Source organism: Manis javanica, chromosome 7, assembly GCF_040802235.1.
Source record: "Manis javanica isolate MJ-LG chromosome 7, MJ_LKY, whole genome shotgun sequence".
NCBI classification, from domain to species: domain Eukaryota; kingdom Metazoa; phylum Chordata; class Mammalia; order Pholidota; family Manidae; genus Manis; species Manis javanica.
The window spans coordinates 137,427,187-137,440,198 of NC_133162.1; the positions used below are offsets into that span (position 1 = coordinate 137,427,187).

The 13,012-nt window shown below is 45.7% G+C and overlaps 1 protein-coding gene across 4 annotated transcripts in view; it reads right to left on the reverse strand.

The window, feature by feature from the left end:
* CNTNAP5 (contactin associated protein family member 5) overlaps positions 1-13,012 on the reverse strand; it is a 597,575-nt gene that overhangs the window by 7,860 nt on the left and 576,703 nt on the right. For all 4 annotated transcript variants that reach the window (XM_073241652.1, XM_073241653.1, XM_073241654.1 and 1 more), the window contains 2 exons: positions 3,070-3,288; positions 1,381-1,452 (listed from right to left, as the gene is read on the reverse strand). In XM_073241652.1, coding sequence (XP_073097753.1) covers positions 1,381-1,452; positions 3,070-3,288 — 291 coding nt within the window. The remainder of the gene's footprint in view (positions 1-1,380; positions 1,453-3,069; positions 3,289-13,012) is intronic.

Here is a 13,012-nt window from a genome sequence, read left to right on the forward strand (position 1 = left end):
ATAAAAATTTTCCTAAATGATTATGGGGTGCTTTCGCCCAACCATTTGAGATTAAGGCAAAGGAAAACCCCCTGTGCTAACGAACATACGAATAACTGGGTGGTAGGGAGTGGGGGCTACCACTGGGCTGCAGCTTCCGGGAGGGGGCCCAGAATCCGTTTCTGCACCCTCGGTGTGAGCACTGCTCTGAGCTGGACACTGTGCAAGCCTCGGTGGTTCTCCCAAGGAGCTGGAATGGATTTCCTGCTCTCACAGAGACTTGCAGATGCACATAAATGAGCGGGGAAATTCAGCAGGCCCAAAAGTCTTTTCTCCACTTGTCTAATGATAAATTGTAGGAAGAGACATACACATCAAATTCTTTCCTACATTTCTCGATGCCAAGTAAAGATGAAGCAGGACTCTGTCCTGGGGTGGAAATTCAGGTGAGACACAGGAGAGCTTCCTAAGGAAAGGTGGGCTGCCAGCCCACAGCCGTGCTGTGCTGGGTCACCTCTACCACTGTCTGGCTGGGCTTTGCTTCCCCGGCCCTTCCCCACCCAGCTGCGCACCTGACCCACTGTCGGGGCTCACAAATACACGTCAAATGGGGAGGGTGCCACAAGGTGAGAGTCAGTACACACAGCTGCCAGGAGGCAGGGATGGCACAGCCGTGTGGCCTCTGGTTCTCGAATGAAATGGGTTTCATCTCTCACAGGCACCTTGCATTAAACAAGGCTCGGGGACCATTTAGTATTGCAAAGCCCAGATGGAGAAGTCAAGGTCCAGCTACTGCAGGCGGCAGCCCCACTGAGGCAGGATAAAGAGGGGAGAGGCCGACAGGCAGTGAGGAACCGGGGAAGCGAGGGAGGTGGGACGGGGCATGGGGCTCACAGCACAGCAGCCAAGGTCTGCGTCTGGGACCGCATGTGCTCCTGCATGCGAACCGCCGTCCTGAGGGCTTCAGCCCACTCGTGCCATCCCACCCAGATCGACTGGAGGGACCACCAGGCTGGCAGCCTTGCCCAGCTGTCTGCCCAAAGGAGGTTCTCCCCGTGTGCTCTACTGGTGCGCCGGGCTGGCGTTCAGGATAACTGATGACTGGAGGAAGCACGCAGGGTGCACACTGCCTGCCCCCGCAAATCCCCCAGCTGCTGACCCGGCACCCAACTGCCTGGGGGCGGGGGCAGGGGCAGGATGCATCCATGGAGCTCCTGGTGCTGGGGGCAGGTGGCCTTTGCCACAGGGCACAGGGACCATTCATGGAGAGGCTCACAGTCTTGCCCATCATGGGTGCTCTGGATGCCAGCTGGCTGTGATTACGGAGGGATTCGGAGGAGCTTCTCTAAGGTACAGAAGCATTTGTGACTCTCCTGCTTTCAGCAACAAGTAATGGTTTACCTCCGATCACCGCTGAGTCACTGCCAACTGCGTGGGTGAGGGGTTCCCGCTCGTCTGTCTTTCCGAAGGGATCTGAAAGGAGAAAGACATGACACGTCGCCCCTCACTCAGACACCTGGAAGGAGCTCCACAACACGGCGCCCAGGTGATTTATCTGAGGGTCAGAACAGGTGCTCCCAAACATTTGTGTGTCCGCATTTTGGAAGGAACACAAACAAACATACACAAAGAAGGCATGGGAAGGGCACTGCTTACACCCTGCAGGACCACACCCCCTGTGACTTCTACGTCAGCCCTAAGGTAAGGGGTTGAAACAGAGGACTGCGGGGCCCACCCATGGCTGCCGTGGCCCACAGCCTCCCACCCGCCTGCCCGGGAAGCCCCTCTCTGCTTTGCTGCTGTTTCTGGCATGCCAGTGGCCCCCTGCCTCCGGTCCTTTCTGCCTCAGAGGTTTCTTTAGCTGGTTGCAAGAGGATTCTAAGTCCACTCACAGGGAATGACAAAAGCGTTGGGAGGCCAACACCCCCAAAACCCTCACTAATCAGAGAAGGATTTCACTGTATGTACCTTAGCATATATGGTACAGGAAAAAGAGCCTTGTGTTTGAAGGCATGCAGATCCGGGTTTGAATCCCTGCTCTAATGGTTGGGCTGGGTACATTGGGCTAGATGCTTTTTTAAAAAAAAAATAGATCTGCCATTGTATCAAAAGGGGGTAAAGATAGATATGCGCATGCATGTAGCACACAAACAATTTTCAGGACCTATACTGGCTGTCATTATTATCACTGTATCATTTAGTCCTCAGGGAATGATTGCAACATGGCATCATTTTCCCGTTTTACAGATAAGAAAATTAGATAGAAGCCATTAAAAAACTTGTCCAAAGTTCTGTATAATTTATTCATGGCAGATGCAGAATTTGAGTCCAAGTTAGCCAGCTGTCATTTTCAGGTTCTGAAACACACATTCTGCTGCCCAGGATTGAGGACAAGCAGGCAGCAGAGAAACTCAGCCCCCTTCTTTGCTCATAATTAACGGCTAATTGGCAGTTGGTTACTGCACCAGAGTAAAACAAACACCAGGCACATTTCAAGACATGCCGGATGACAATGACTAAGAAGAGACAGAAAAGGTATTTTAGACAGTGGTACAATGAGAAAAGATATAGATTATAGTGCTGTGTTTAACAATAGTGCTATTTTTAAGAAAAGCTGATTTTAATCACATGGATTATATTAATTTCAACAACCAGCCTGCCTCCCTGACCCTAAAGTCTTCAATCCTCAGAGCAGTAGCCTTAAACAGTAGTGAATATATATATATATTCACTGCCTCCAGGGAGGCAGGCTGGAGACATATATATATATATATATATATATATATATATATATATATATATGTGTGTGTGTGTGTGTGTGTATGTGTGTGTGTGTAATACACACACATATACATACATGTATATAATGTATACATTACATATTTGTAATATGTAACCCATGTGAATATGCATTTAGCTTTAACCATTCATCAGACTTTAAATGCATATAAAATCACCCCTGAGAAGCCAGTATAGTTCTTAGCCACCCGTAACTGTACATGTGAGACTGAGTACTATGAGCCTCAGCCTATGTGTGTCCCAAAGGCCAGCAGCAGTGCCAGTGGGAAGGCACATGGCCACCCCGAGTACCTGAGGAGGAGGGCACCGTGGTCACTGTGTCCATGTTCAAGTCCTCGGTGGGGCTGCAGCTGGATTCTGTCAAGGTGCCCTGAACGGTCACAGGGGCGGTGGAGGCGTGGCGCAAGGCGGCCTTCAGCGGGGCTACGTGGTTGTACTGCACTGACGACAGGCACCCGACGAAACCCAGGCTGTTTGCTTTAGCGACGTCAGCATCCCACCCAAGGGGCTCTCCAACATGAAACAGAAGCAGGCTTTTTTCAAACTATGCTCCATATGCTCCTTAAAAAATATCTAAAACTACAGAAATTACCTTGTTATTCTCTGAGTAAGGGAAACCATCCCCTACCTCTCTTCATCTCCTTTTTCGAAACTCCACCCCCACTGTAAATATCAATACATCAACCATGTATCAGTGAAAACTGCCTTGGCCATCTCTGCTTGGTGATAATGTTTCAAACTTCTATATTTTCATTCATGTGTTTTACAAACTATAACAAACACTTAATAAATCAGCTCTGCCCTCCAGATGTTTTATAGAATGTACATCATTATCTCTATCACCCTTTATCTGGACATTGATGATTAGCTCAAGCACACTACAGTGCTCATGACAACATTTTCACTCAAAAATGTAGCAAGAATAAAAAAGGAAAAGAAAAGAGGCAGCCAGAGAGATTAGAAGTCAGGGGACCCTCCCAGAAGTTCAGCACTTCTAAGTGGCCTGTATAATCAGACTGCCTATTTTCACCTGCTTAGTTTTGTCCATGGTACTGACTGGTGAGCACAGACTTTTCCGTCACAGCACTTGACCTCCCAAATTATCATTGAGTCTTTATAAAAGATGAGGAGACAATCATTTAAGATTCACAGTAAGATCAAATGTCTGATTTTCTCTAAGATTTGTAGTAAGATGACTCAGAAGCTCATTTCTTTCTTTTGACACAGATTATCTGAACAATTTGTTCCGATGCAATTACACAGAACTGAAATACACAATGCACTGTTATTTTTTTCTTACGGTTTAATATTTCAATATGCCTAGATTGTTCAAATAGATATTTTATTACATTAGTCTGTTTATTTTCTGGGAGAAAGCAGGGAATGTCTTCTCTATGAGTGTAGATTATAATTTATTTTGATTCACAAATGATCAAAGAGTGCTTCCATGTCTCTCCAAGCAAGTATTGTGTTAGCTGCACTTAGGAATAGATGCAATAAGAATACGAAGAAAAATGAACAATTAGCACCCTTAATAATGCCTTTTCTAGTTTTTCCCTTATTATACTCTCCCTCCTCAATACCTCTGTAAACCAAAGTACTTTGTCATCCCTCTATTCTTACAGGGAAAGAAGGAAACAATGTGTTAGTTTTATGTGGCCATTGTAGCAAATTACTACAAACTTAAACAACTAAACAACTTAAACAACTAAAATTAAACAGCACAGAATTTATTGTCTTATGGTCCTGTAGAAGACTGACACAGATCTCACTGGGCAAAAATCAAGACGTGAGCATGGCTGAATGTCCTGTAGACGTTCTAGGGAATCTGGGGATTCATTTCTTCACCTTCTCTAGTTTCTCTAAGCCACCAAGTCTCCTTGGCTTACAGCCCCTTCCTCTTTCCAAAGCCAGCAATGTTGCATTCCCTGGTGCCTTTCTTCCACAGTCACATTTACTTTGAATTCCATTCTTTTGTCCTTACTTTTTACTTTTAATGACTCCCGGGATTACAGTGGGCTCACCCAGATGCTCCAGGAGAAACTCTCGATTTTAAGGCCTGCTGATTAGCATTATTAATTGATTTTTCAACCTCACTTCCTCTGTGACATGTGATCTAACATGTTCACAGATCCTGAGCACTTAGGACTTGGATATCTTTGTGGGTCATTATTCTTCCTCCCACTCCATGTCTGAGATTCCCTGGGGACTGGCTAGGTGATGGTGATGAAAATCCAGCAGATATGAAGTCACCTGCTTCAAGTGTAAAAGAACATTGAAGTGAGGGGCTCAGCAGTCTTCCAGGTATTCCGGTGAGCCTCCTCCAGCGGTGGTCTGCATCTGTTACTCACTCACGAGAGGAGCACGCAGGTTTATTTCTTATTATGAGCTTAGAAAGACTTTGTCTCGTCAGGGCTGCTCAGACTTCATTATGCAGCAGCTTTCCATACCAAAACACTTTAATTAAAACTGGGGGCTATCTGCCCAGTGGCACCCGAACTCAATGTGCCAGGTGTGATTCAGAATACAGAACAGCTACTGGTGGGTAGTCATCAAGGCTTAGAATTGGAGGTCAGAAGTATTTAGAGGGAGAGGCGGGTGGGATTTCAAAGCAGTGGGAAGTGACATGTCATTGCAGCTCTGAAGACATGCCTTAAGGGTCTAAGTCAAAAGCGGCAGATCTCATTCCCAGAACAGAGTTAAGAAGCCTCTGCTGGGCCAAGGTCATTGAAGGGCATCACTGCAGTGACTGCCATGCATACAAGAAAGATGTGAGGATAAGTCAGGGGAAAGGCCAACAAATGACATTCTCTCCTTAAAGAAAGAAATGTTTTGAATAAGGTCTTATCCCTTATCCCCTAGGGAAATGTATTTATTCTAGATCTATAATAAGGATGGAAACTTGAGATGTTTCTGAGAAGAACTGAAGAGAACAAAACTCCTAATAAGGGAAAATACTCTCAGTCTGAGAACCATTTCTCAGTCTTGTATATACGGAGAGGCAAAAATAATGTTAGGATGGTTGCAGGTTATTTTTCCTTTTTATTACCTTGTTATGTCTAAATATATGAAAATCTACAAATACTCAATAACCACCACCTGTTGGGTACCTGTTAGGCAGTACTTGTTTTAAAGAATTATTTTTATTCCTCTCAAAAACTCTTCTGGGTGGATTTGCATCATCCAAAGTTTACAGAAGAAGAAACTGACACTCAGTAAAGTCAAAAGATGCACAGGAGATTGAACATATGGCAGATTTGAGATTCAAACCAAAGACTTTATGACCTGAAAGGCCAATACTGCCTTCTTAGGAAACTCCCCCATATCCAGCAGAGTAAGGGGTCTGCATGAATCAGCAAAGAAGAAACAGGCGCAAAGATGAAGGAAAGCCCGAGTCAGTTTGGTCCCATTCATTTCTCAGGACTCACAGAACTTTGTATGGATTGCCGGCAGAACGCAATTCCTGGTTCCTGTTATTCAGTTTTTAGGCGACAACGGCACTGGAGTCACAAGGAACTAGGTGAGGGGATCAGTGTATACGCTGGGCTACAGAACGAATTTGGGAGACAAACTGTGGCTACTTAGACGCAGGAGAATGACATGCAACCAAAGGGCCCACCCCTGGGAAGGGCCACACCTTCTCACTCTCGCCAGTATTTTCTGCTAGCATGGCCCATCCCATCAAGGAGAAATATAAGGTCTCTCCTCGTAATGTGTACCACACCTTGGAAAACCATAATATTCCATAAACTTAGTTTATGAAGCAGTGGCAGGGTTTGTGAAGACTGGCTTCAAGTAGAAAGACTCTCTACTGTGTGTAAAATGCTATCAAACAGCACCACGTGCTACAGAGGTGTCATCTGTGAAAGGCAGGGTCAATAGATTCGGTGCAGCTCATTGTTCTTATCTTAGGAAACTGCCCCAGCCGCCCCAGCCGCCCCAGCTGCCCCAGCGGCCCCAGCCTGCGGCTGCCACGACCTTCATCAGTCAGCAGCCGCCAACGTGGTCCTCCCCAGCAAAGAGATTATGACTCACTGAAAGCTCAGATCATGATGAGTATTTTTTAGCAATAGAGCATTTTTTAATTCTGGTGTGTATCTTTTTTAGACATACTGCTGTTGCATATTCAATAGGCTACATTACAGTGTAAACTTAACTTTGATATGCACTGGAAAACCAAAAACTTCGGTAGACTTGCTTTATCGTGATACTTGCTTTATGTGGTGGTCTGGAAGCAAACCTCCGGAGGACGGAGATGTGAACGCTGATGTATTTGCTGCGAAGTTTTGCACTGAATTTCCCCTTCACACTTTGAAATGAATAACATAGTCCTGAAATTGTGAATGCCTCAGTTGCCTAGTTAACATGGACTAACTTCTTCAAACACCTTAAAACTTGACTTTTACATTAATTTGCAAGCACTCATATCTTCAAAGCAAAGCTATGACCCTTTACTAAACCAAGGGGATTTCGTGATGCATGGAAAACAGCACAAAACCAAATTTACTCCCCAAATGTGCAACACTTCACACAGTCACCATTATTTGACACTGAGTGATAGAGGTTAATTTGATAAAGGCAGTTTTTTTTCAGAATGTCAGAAGCCATTTATGACTTTTGAAACCTGAATTGTCAAAATACAGGCCATGTAAATCCATCCAAACCAGGTTTATAAGAGTAAAGCCTTGTACCAACATAAACTATGAATAAAGGAAGGCGGCGTTAATGGAATGTATGGGCGGCGTATACACGTAAAGGGGTTTCCCTCGAGAGCCCGTGGCGGCTCTGCAGTAAGACACAAGCACGCTGAACATTTAACTACCAGAAGAATCCGACTCAGAGGTTTGGGGTAAAGCCTTTAATCCTGAAAGGAGAATATCCATTGTATTTTTAAACCAGTCAGCATGCAGTTGGTACTTTGATGCTTTTCGTGGTGTGCCCACTTATCGGTCCTATGTAAATAGTCATCTTTGTGAAATGAGAAAGGGGAGCTAACGACATAAGATCCCTGAATTGCTTGAAGAAACCTAACCAGCCCTGGCCAGTCCAGGCCCAGACCCTAGGAGCCTTTGCCACGATCCCCCTGTTCTTCTCTCTGCCAAGCTTAGCACCTTCCTGCAGGTGCTGATTGCTGCTGAGACAGAAGGAACGCCACCCCTGCGGCTTGGTGCAGCCTCCTCTAGCTGACTGACACCCTCCCAGGTGCACACAGCCTGACCTGCCCGGCCTGCCCTGCACGGGCACAAGCTCTGCTTACACCCCTTGGCCTGCATCTGCTCTTCTTTGGAGGCCTGACTTCAGTTGTTGGCCACCTGTGACAGCCATGCTGTGTGACAGTGGGCACTTTCAGTCTCTAGCAAGCAGACTTCTCCATCTCTCAGTTTTCAGCCTCTTTTGGGGGATTGATTCAACAGCCCAGTAATGTTTTTAGGTGATAAAGTCTTACAGTACAGAGAGGTCACTGTGGCTGTGGGAGCACAGAAGAGACCCCTGGCAGCACCTAGGACAGTGGTGATCCAACTGAGAGTGCACAAGATTTCCAGGGCAATGCACAGAAATGAATGCGTATTTCTGGATCTCTACTCATTCAATGGGCCTGACGGGAGGTGACCAAGAGCTTGTATTTTTAAAGCATATTCTTAGCCAATTGTGATATGGATAGTTCATGAACCACACACTGAGAGTTGTTGATTTAGGAAAGAGAGCTCACAATAAATATATTTAAATGAATGCTTAAGTGATGATTAGACAATAATCATGCATGAGAGGGTGGGCTGAGTATTCCAGAAACAAATTTTAAAATATAAATATGCTATCTTGTGGAAGATTGCAGTAACCAATCATCAAACATTACTGCCTCATGAGGTTGCCAGTCAATTAATTCTCCTTCCATCAGGAGGGAGAGATATTTGGCCCTCTGGGCTGAGTGCAGTCTGCTGAGGGTTAGTGAGCTCATGAGAAATATTTACCAAGGTGTGAGATAAAAGTCATGCCGAGGGACAATGTCCACCACATTTAAAACACTGAAAAGACAAGTCAACTCTGCCTTAAAATAAGGCAAATATGATGATGAAAAGATAGGCAGGAATCAGGCAGAGGCAAGGACCCACTTTTTCATGCTCCCGAGATGTTTTACTGTGTCTATTATATTTCTTTTGTTTTGTGATAATACTTCCAAGTCCCTAACCAACTCCCTTGATTCAACTGGAAGCTTCTTACTTTCAGGACCCATGTCCTTTCCAGATTTCCAACCTCTTCAACTGGGATGCAGTGCCCGACACACTGACAGTGTTTAAGTCAACAATCAAGGAAATTAATGAAAGAATACATGTTTCCTGATATCAATATTCATGCAGATAATCAGGGCATTTACATATATTTCACACATCTTCATTCTGAGCCTTTAGGAGCACACATTCTTTTCCACTTTGATGTTCCCACTCACAACATGTTTTCTGGAACTCCATTTGACAAAACTGCCCACGAGCATTCATATCTGCCCAGGGAGGCCAAGAGGGCCCATGGAATGTTCTCTTTACTATTCTTAGTATTCTGCACCTAAAGCTAAATGAACTGTTTGTAAGTTTAGTTTCTACACATCAGTGTCTGTTCTGTGCACAAGGACCCCTCTGTGCTCCTGCCACTGCCAAGGACGCCCAGGATGCTGCCTGACAGCCTCCTTCCCTTGCAGGCCTCAGCTGAGACCCCTCAGGTCAGGGGTGCTCCTCTGGGCTCCTTAGCTTCGGGCATATCCACCCTCCCTCACTCTCAGCCTCTAACTCGGAAGCTACTTTCTTTCCTTTCTAGCCACTTCCTCCCAGCCTGTCCATGTGTGATCTCTGCTACCTGCATGCACCACTCCAGACCACAGGCTCCACGGAGGAGGTGTGCCACCTGCTTACGACTACTACCTACTTCTTAACTTGGATGCTGGGCACAGAAGCCCCTAAATAAACATGTCTGCATGGCTGCATGAGTTTGCATTGGACAGCACCACACATAATGGATCTTCCATAAGTAAAAATATGAACATATATATGTACCCAGAGAAGATGAATGGTAGATAGATAGTAATATGAGCATCTATACGTAAATAGAGAAGATGACAGGCAAATAGATAGCAATGACACAATTCAAGAAGCCTGGAATATAACCAAGTCAGTTCATAAAATAAAGGACCCACCCTTTCAGAATTCATTATTTCAGCTAAACAACTTGCTAGCTGAAGAATATTTTGCACTTTTGAATTGGGTTCCTTAGTTATATATATTACGTAGAGACACCTCTCGAGATAGAAGTCAGGGACATGAGTAAAACCTTGGCCATGTTTGCAAACTTACAAATTCTAGATCTCATACTCCCAATGCCAATTCTGCATATTTTCCATAGAAAGTCACTCTTCTGACTTCAGACTGGGATACTCCTTCTAAGATGATGACGATTCCTTTGGTGGGGGTCAGAGCCATACAGCTCACATGTGTTGGTTTAAACCTACATTGCTTATTGTTCATTCTCCCAAAGGATCCTGCTTGTCCCGACACAGAGTCTTTTAACAGGTCCAAACTAACCCACACAAATATATTCAGTAGCAATGAGGACCTAGAAGCTGCGGCCTTAGAAGCATGGAGGGAGGTGAACGGCGAGCCTGAGCACCCCCCGCGGCTCAGGGTCCTGCGTGCTGGTCACAGGCACGATGCAGATTTCATTAGGATGTTTTCTACTGCAGTGAACGTGAAATACAATTTGCAGAGATTAAAATGATAGTGGGATTAATCACCAAATAACAAGGTGTTCAGAGGCAAGGAGAGCTCTGGGCATGGAAGGCCAGGGCTCCTGCCTATGGCTGCCACATTCCGGCTGGTCAGCGGCTCCAGGCTGTACAGCACATCCAGACACAACAATATCCGGAAACAAAAAGAAAAAGGGTGGCTGCCTCATCCTGTGTTTCTTTTTAAGAAAGGAGATCCTTCCTCAGACTTCCTCCAGATGACCACCCTGGGTCATCTATGTGTACAGACCTCAGTCACTGGCCAGGGAAACGGACCGTAGTCATGTGCTTGGACCAGTGGCTCTCCAGACCCGTCTTTGGTCTCAAGACACATTTTCCTCTTAACAATCCTGAAGAGAATCTAGACATCTGTATCTGTTTTGTATCTATCAATATCTACTGTATTAGAAATTAAAACTGAGGAAATTATAAAACATGAGCCCACAGCACACATCCCATTAGCTGCCTGAGTGGTGATATCGTCACACATTTTGGAGCCTCCAGAAAGCTCTGTGCGACCTGTGCAGGAGAGCGTGGCCGTGGTAAGTAATGCCTGTTATGAGCACAAAGACAGCTTTGAATTTGCAGATTCCCTAAAAGGGCCCCCCTCCCAAAGACTCCCTGGACCAAACTGTAAGAACCACTGGCTCAGACCAACTAGGGGGAGTCTGCCGGGACTGCAATGGCGGAAGCCTTCCCAGGAGCACATGACTATATGGAAGAACAGGAATATTTGAATAAAATTAGAATTTTGTTCGGAAGGGGGGAGAAGTCAAGCATCGCGCAGGCAGCCACCACTGTCAGCTGCATGTGCAAGGCGACCGCTGGAAGCCAGGCAAGAGTTTATGGTCGTGCATATACACATAAATCAAAACGGATCAAACCGGATGTGTGTGCACATGACCCCCTCTCCCCACGCCCACGCCTTCAGTTGAAAAGGAAGCTATTTTTAATGAGTTGCATATTGACCTTGTATAAGATCATGATGTCTAGGTTGAATGACCTAAATTTTGCTGCTCTAAATACAGAAAAGTAGAGCTGTCCTCTGGGGACAGAGTGGAGACCAGCCACAGGTGAATGGCTGGCTGGTGGTGATTGTATTTCATGCTGCCTTTGCATGCACTCCTGTTATGCTCTATTCTATGCTCCTCTGTGTCTTGTGACTTGTGCTGCTAGACAAGGTCCCACGCCCCTCAGGATGACCCTGGGAGCACTGCTTCCTGGTAGTACGAGGGGATCCTAACTGCTGAACAGCTATTGGATTCAGTGGTGAAGCGTCACAATGACAGACAGCGCTCATCAGCTTTAAGACATATGAACATCAGACTGGTGAGCATCTTGTTCTGCAGATGAAGAAAAGAAATCCATAGGATTCAGGGGCAGTGCAGCTGGCACGTCCAGCTCTTCCATTACGTTGTTCTTATGTATAGTACACTCCCTCTGAATCCATGGGCCAGGGAGTAACAACCCAGCCCTCAGGGCAGCCCGTAAAACTTTAAGCTATCGGGCCGGACAGCTAAGCTCTCTGGGAAACTAACACACATCCGTGCTTGGGAAACTATGTGCATGGGAACCCACTTTATGAATGCTAAAGTGGTTCTATGTGTCTACGTTTAAAATATGCCCAGATATTGTTTTAGTGGCATTATGATAATGTTAATTTTTTGGTGTACATTTTCATTTCAGTGAGGTTGATAATTACAACCCATGAGGGTGACACACATTGATATGAATGAAGAAAGTTCACTTATGACAAAGAGGATGACAGCGTCCCAGAGGCCGTGACACCAGCAGACATCTGCTCCTCAGAGAAGTTTCCACTTCACGACACTGGAAGCAGGGGGGACACAGTGCGAGGGGCTGGCCCACACAGGGCTCGGCAGAGGGCAGGAAGCGTGCTCCTGCCCGTGTGTCATCAGGCGCGGGAAGACAAGGCCTTTATCGGCTCTTTACAGACAAGACACTCTGATTCTCAGCATTTCTCATCTTTCCGATCGCAGTGTATAAATATTAGCTGTGCTATTTTTCCACTTCTCCAAAAGTGTTCAGTGCTTTGGCAAAAATAAAAACAAACAAAAAGAAACAAAAAAAAAACAATAAAAAAAGAAAAACTAAAGGTTTTAGAACTACAGTAATTTTTCTCCTGAATTATTAAGATCTTCCTCAGTCCTGGCTCGTGCGGCCACCTACTGTTCCCAGGTGCTGTGTGAGGCACGGGCTGCCTGCATAATACCCGCCATGAAGGGCTTGCTTAAATGCACCAGATGCTGTTGTGTCTTAGGACAATTAAGCCTCTTCTGCATTGTGCCCATTTTAAAGGTTAGCAAACAAAGAATCAATTTGTCCAAAGCAGCAGCCAGTATGTGGTGGGCTGGATTGAAGCCAGCCTGTGTGGGCTCTGTCCCGGGGGGCCTGGCTGCCTCCCGTGACACTAGGGCTCCAGGGCTCTTGTTAGGTACCAGGTTT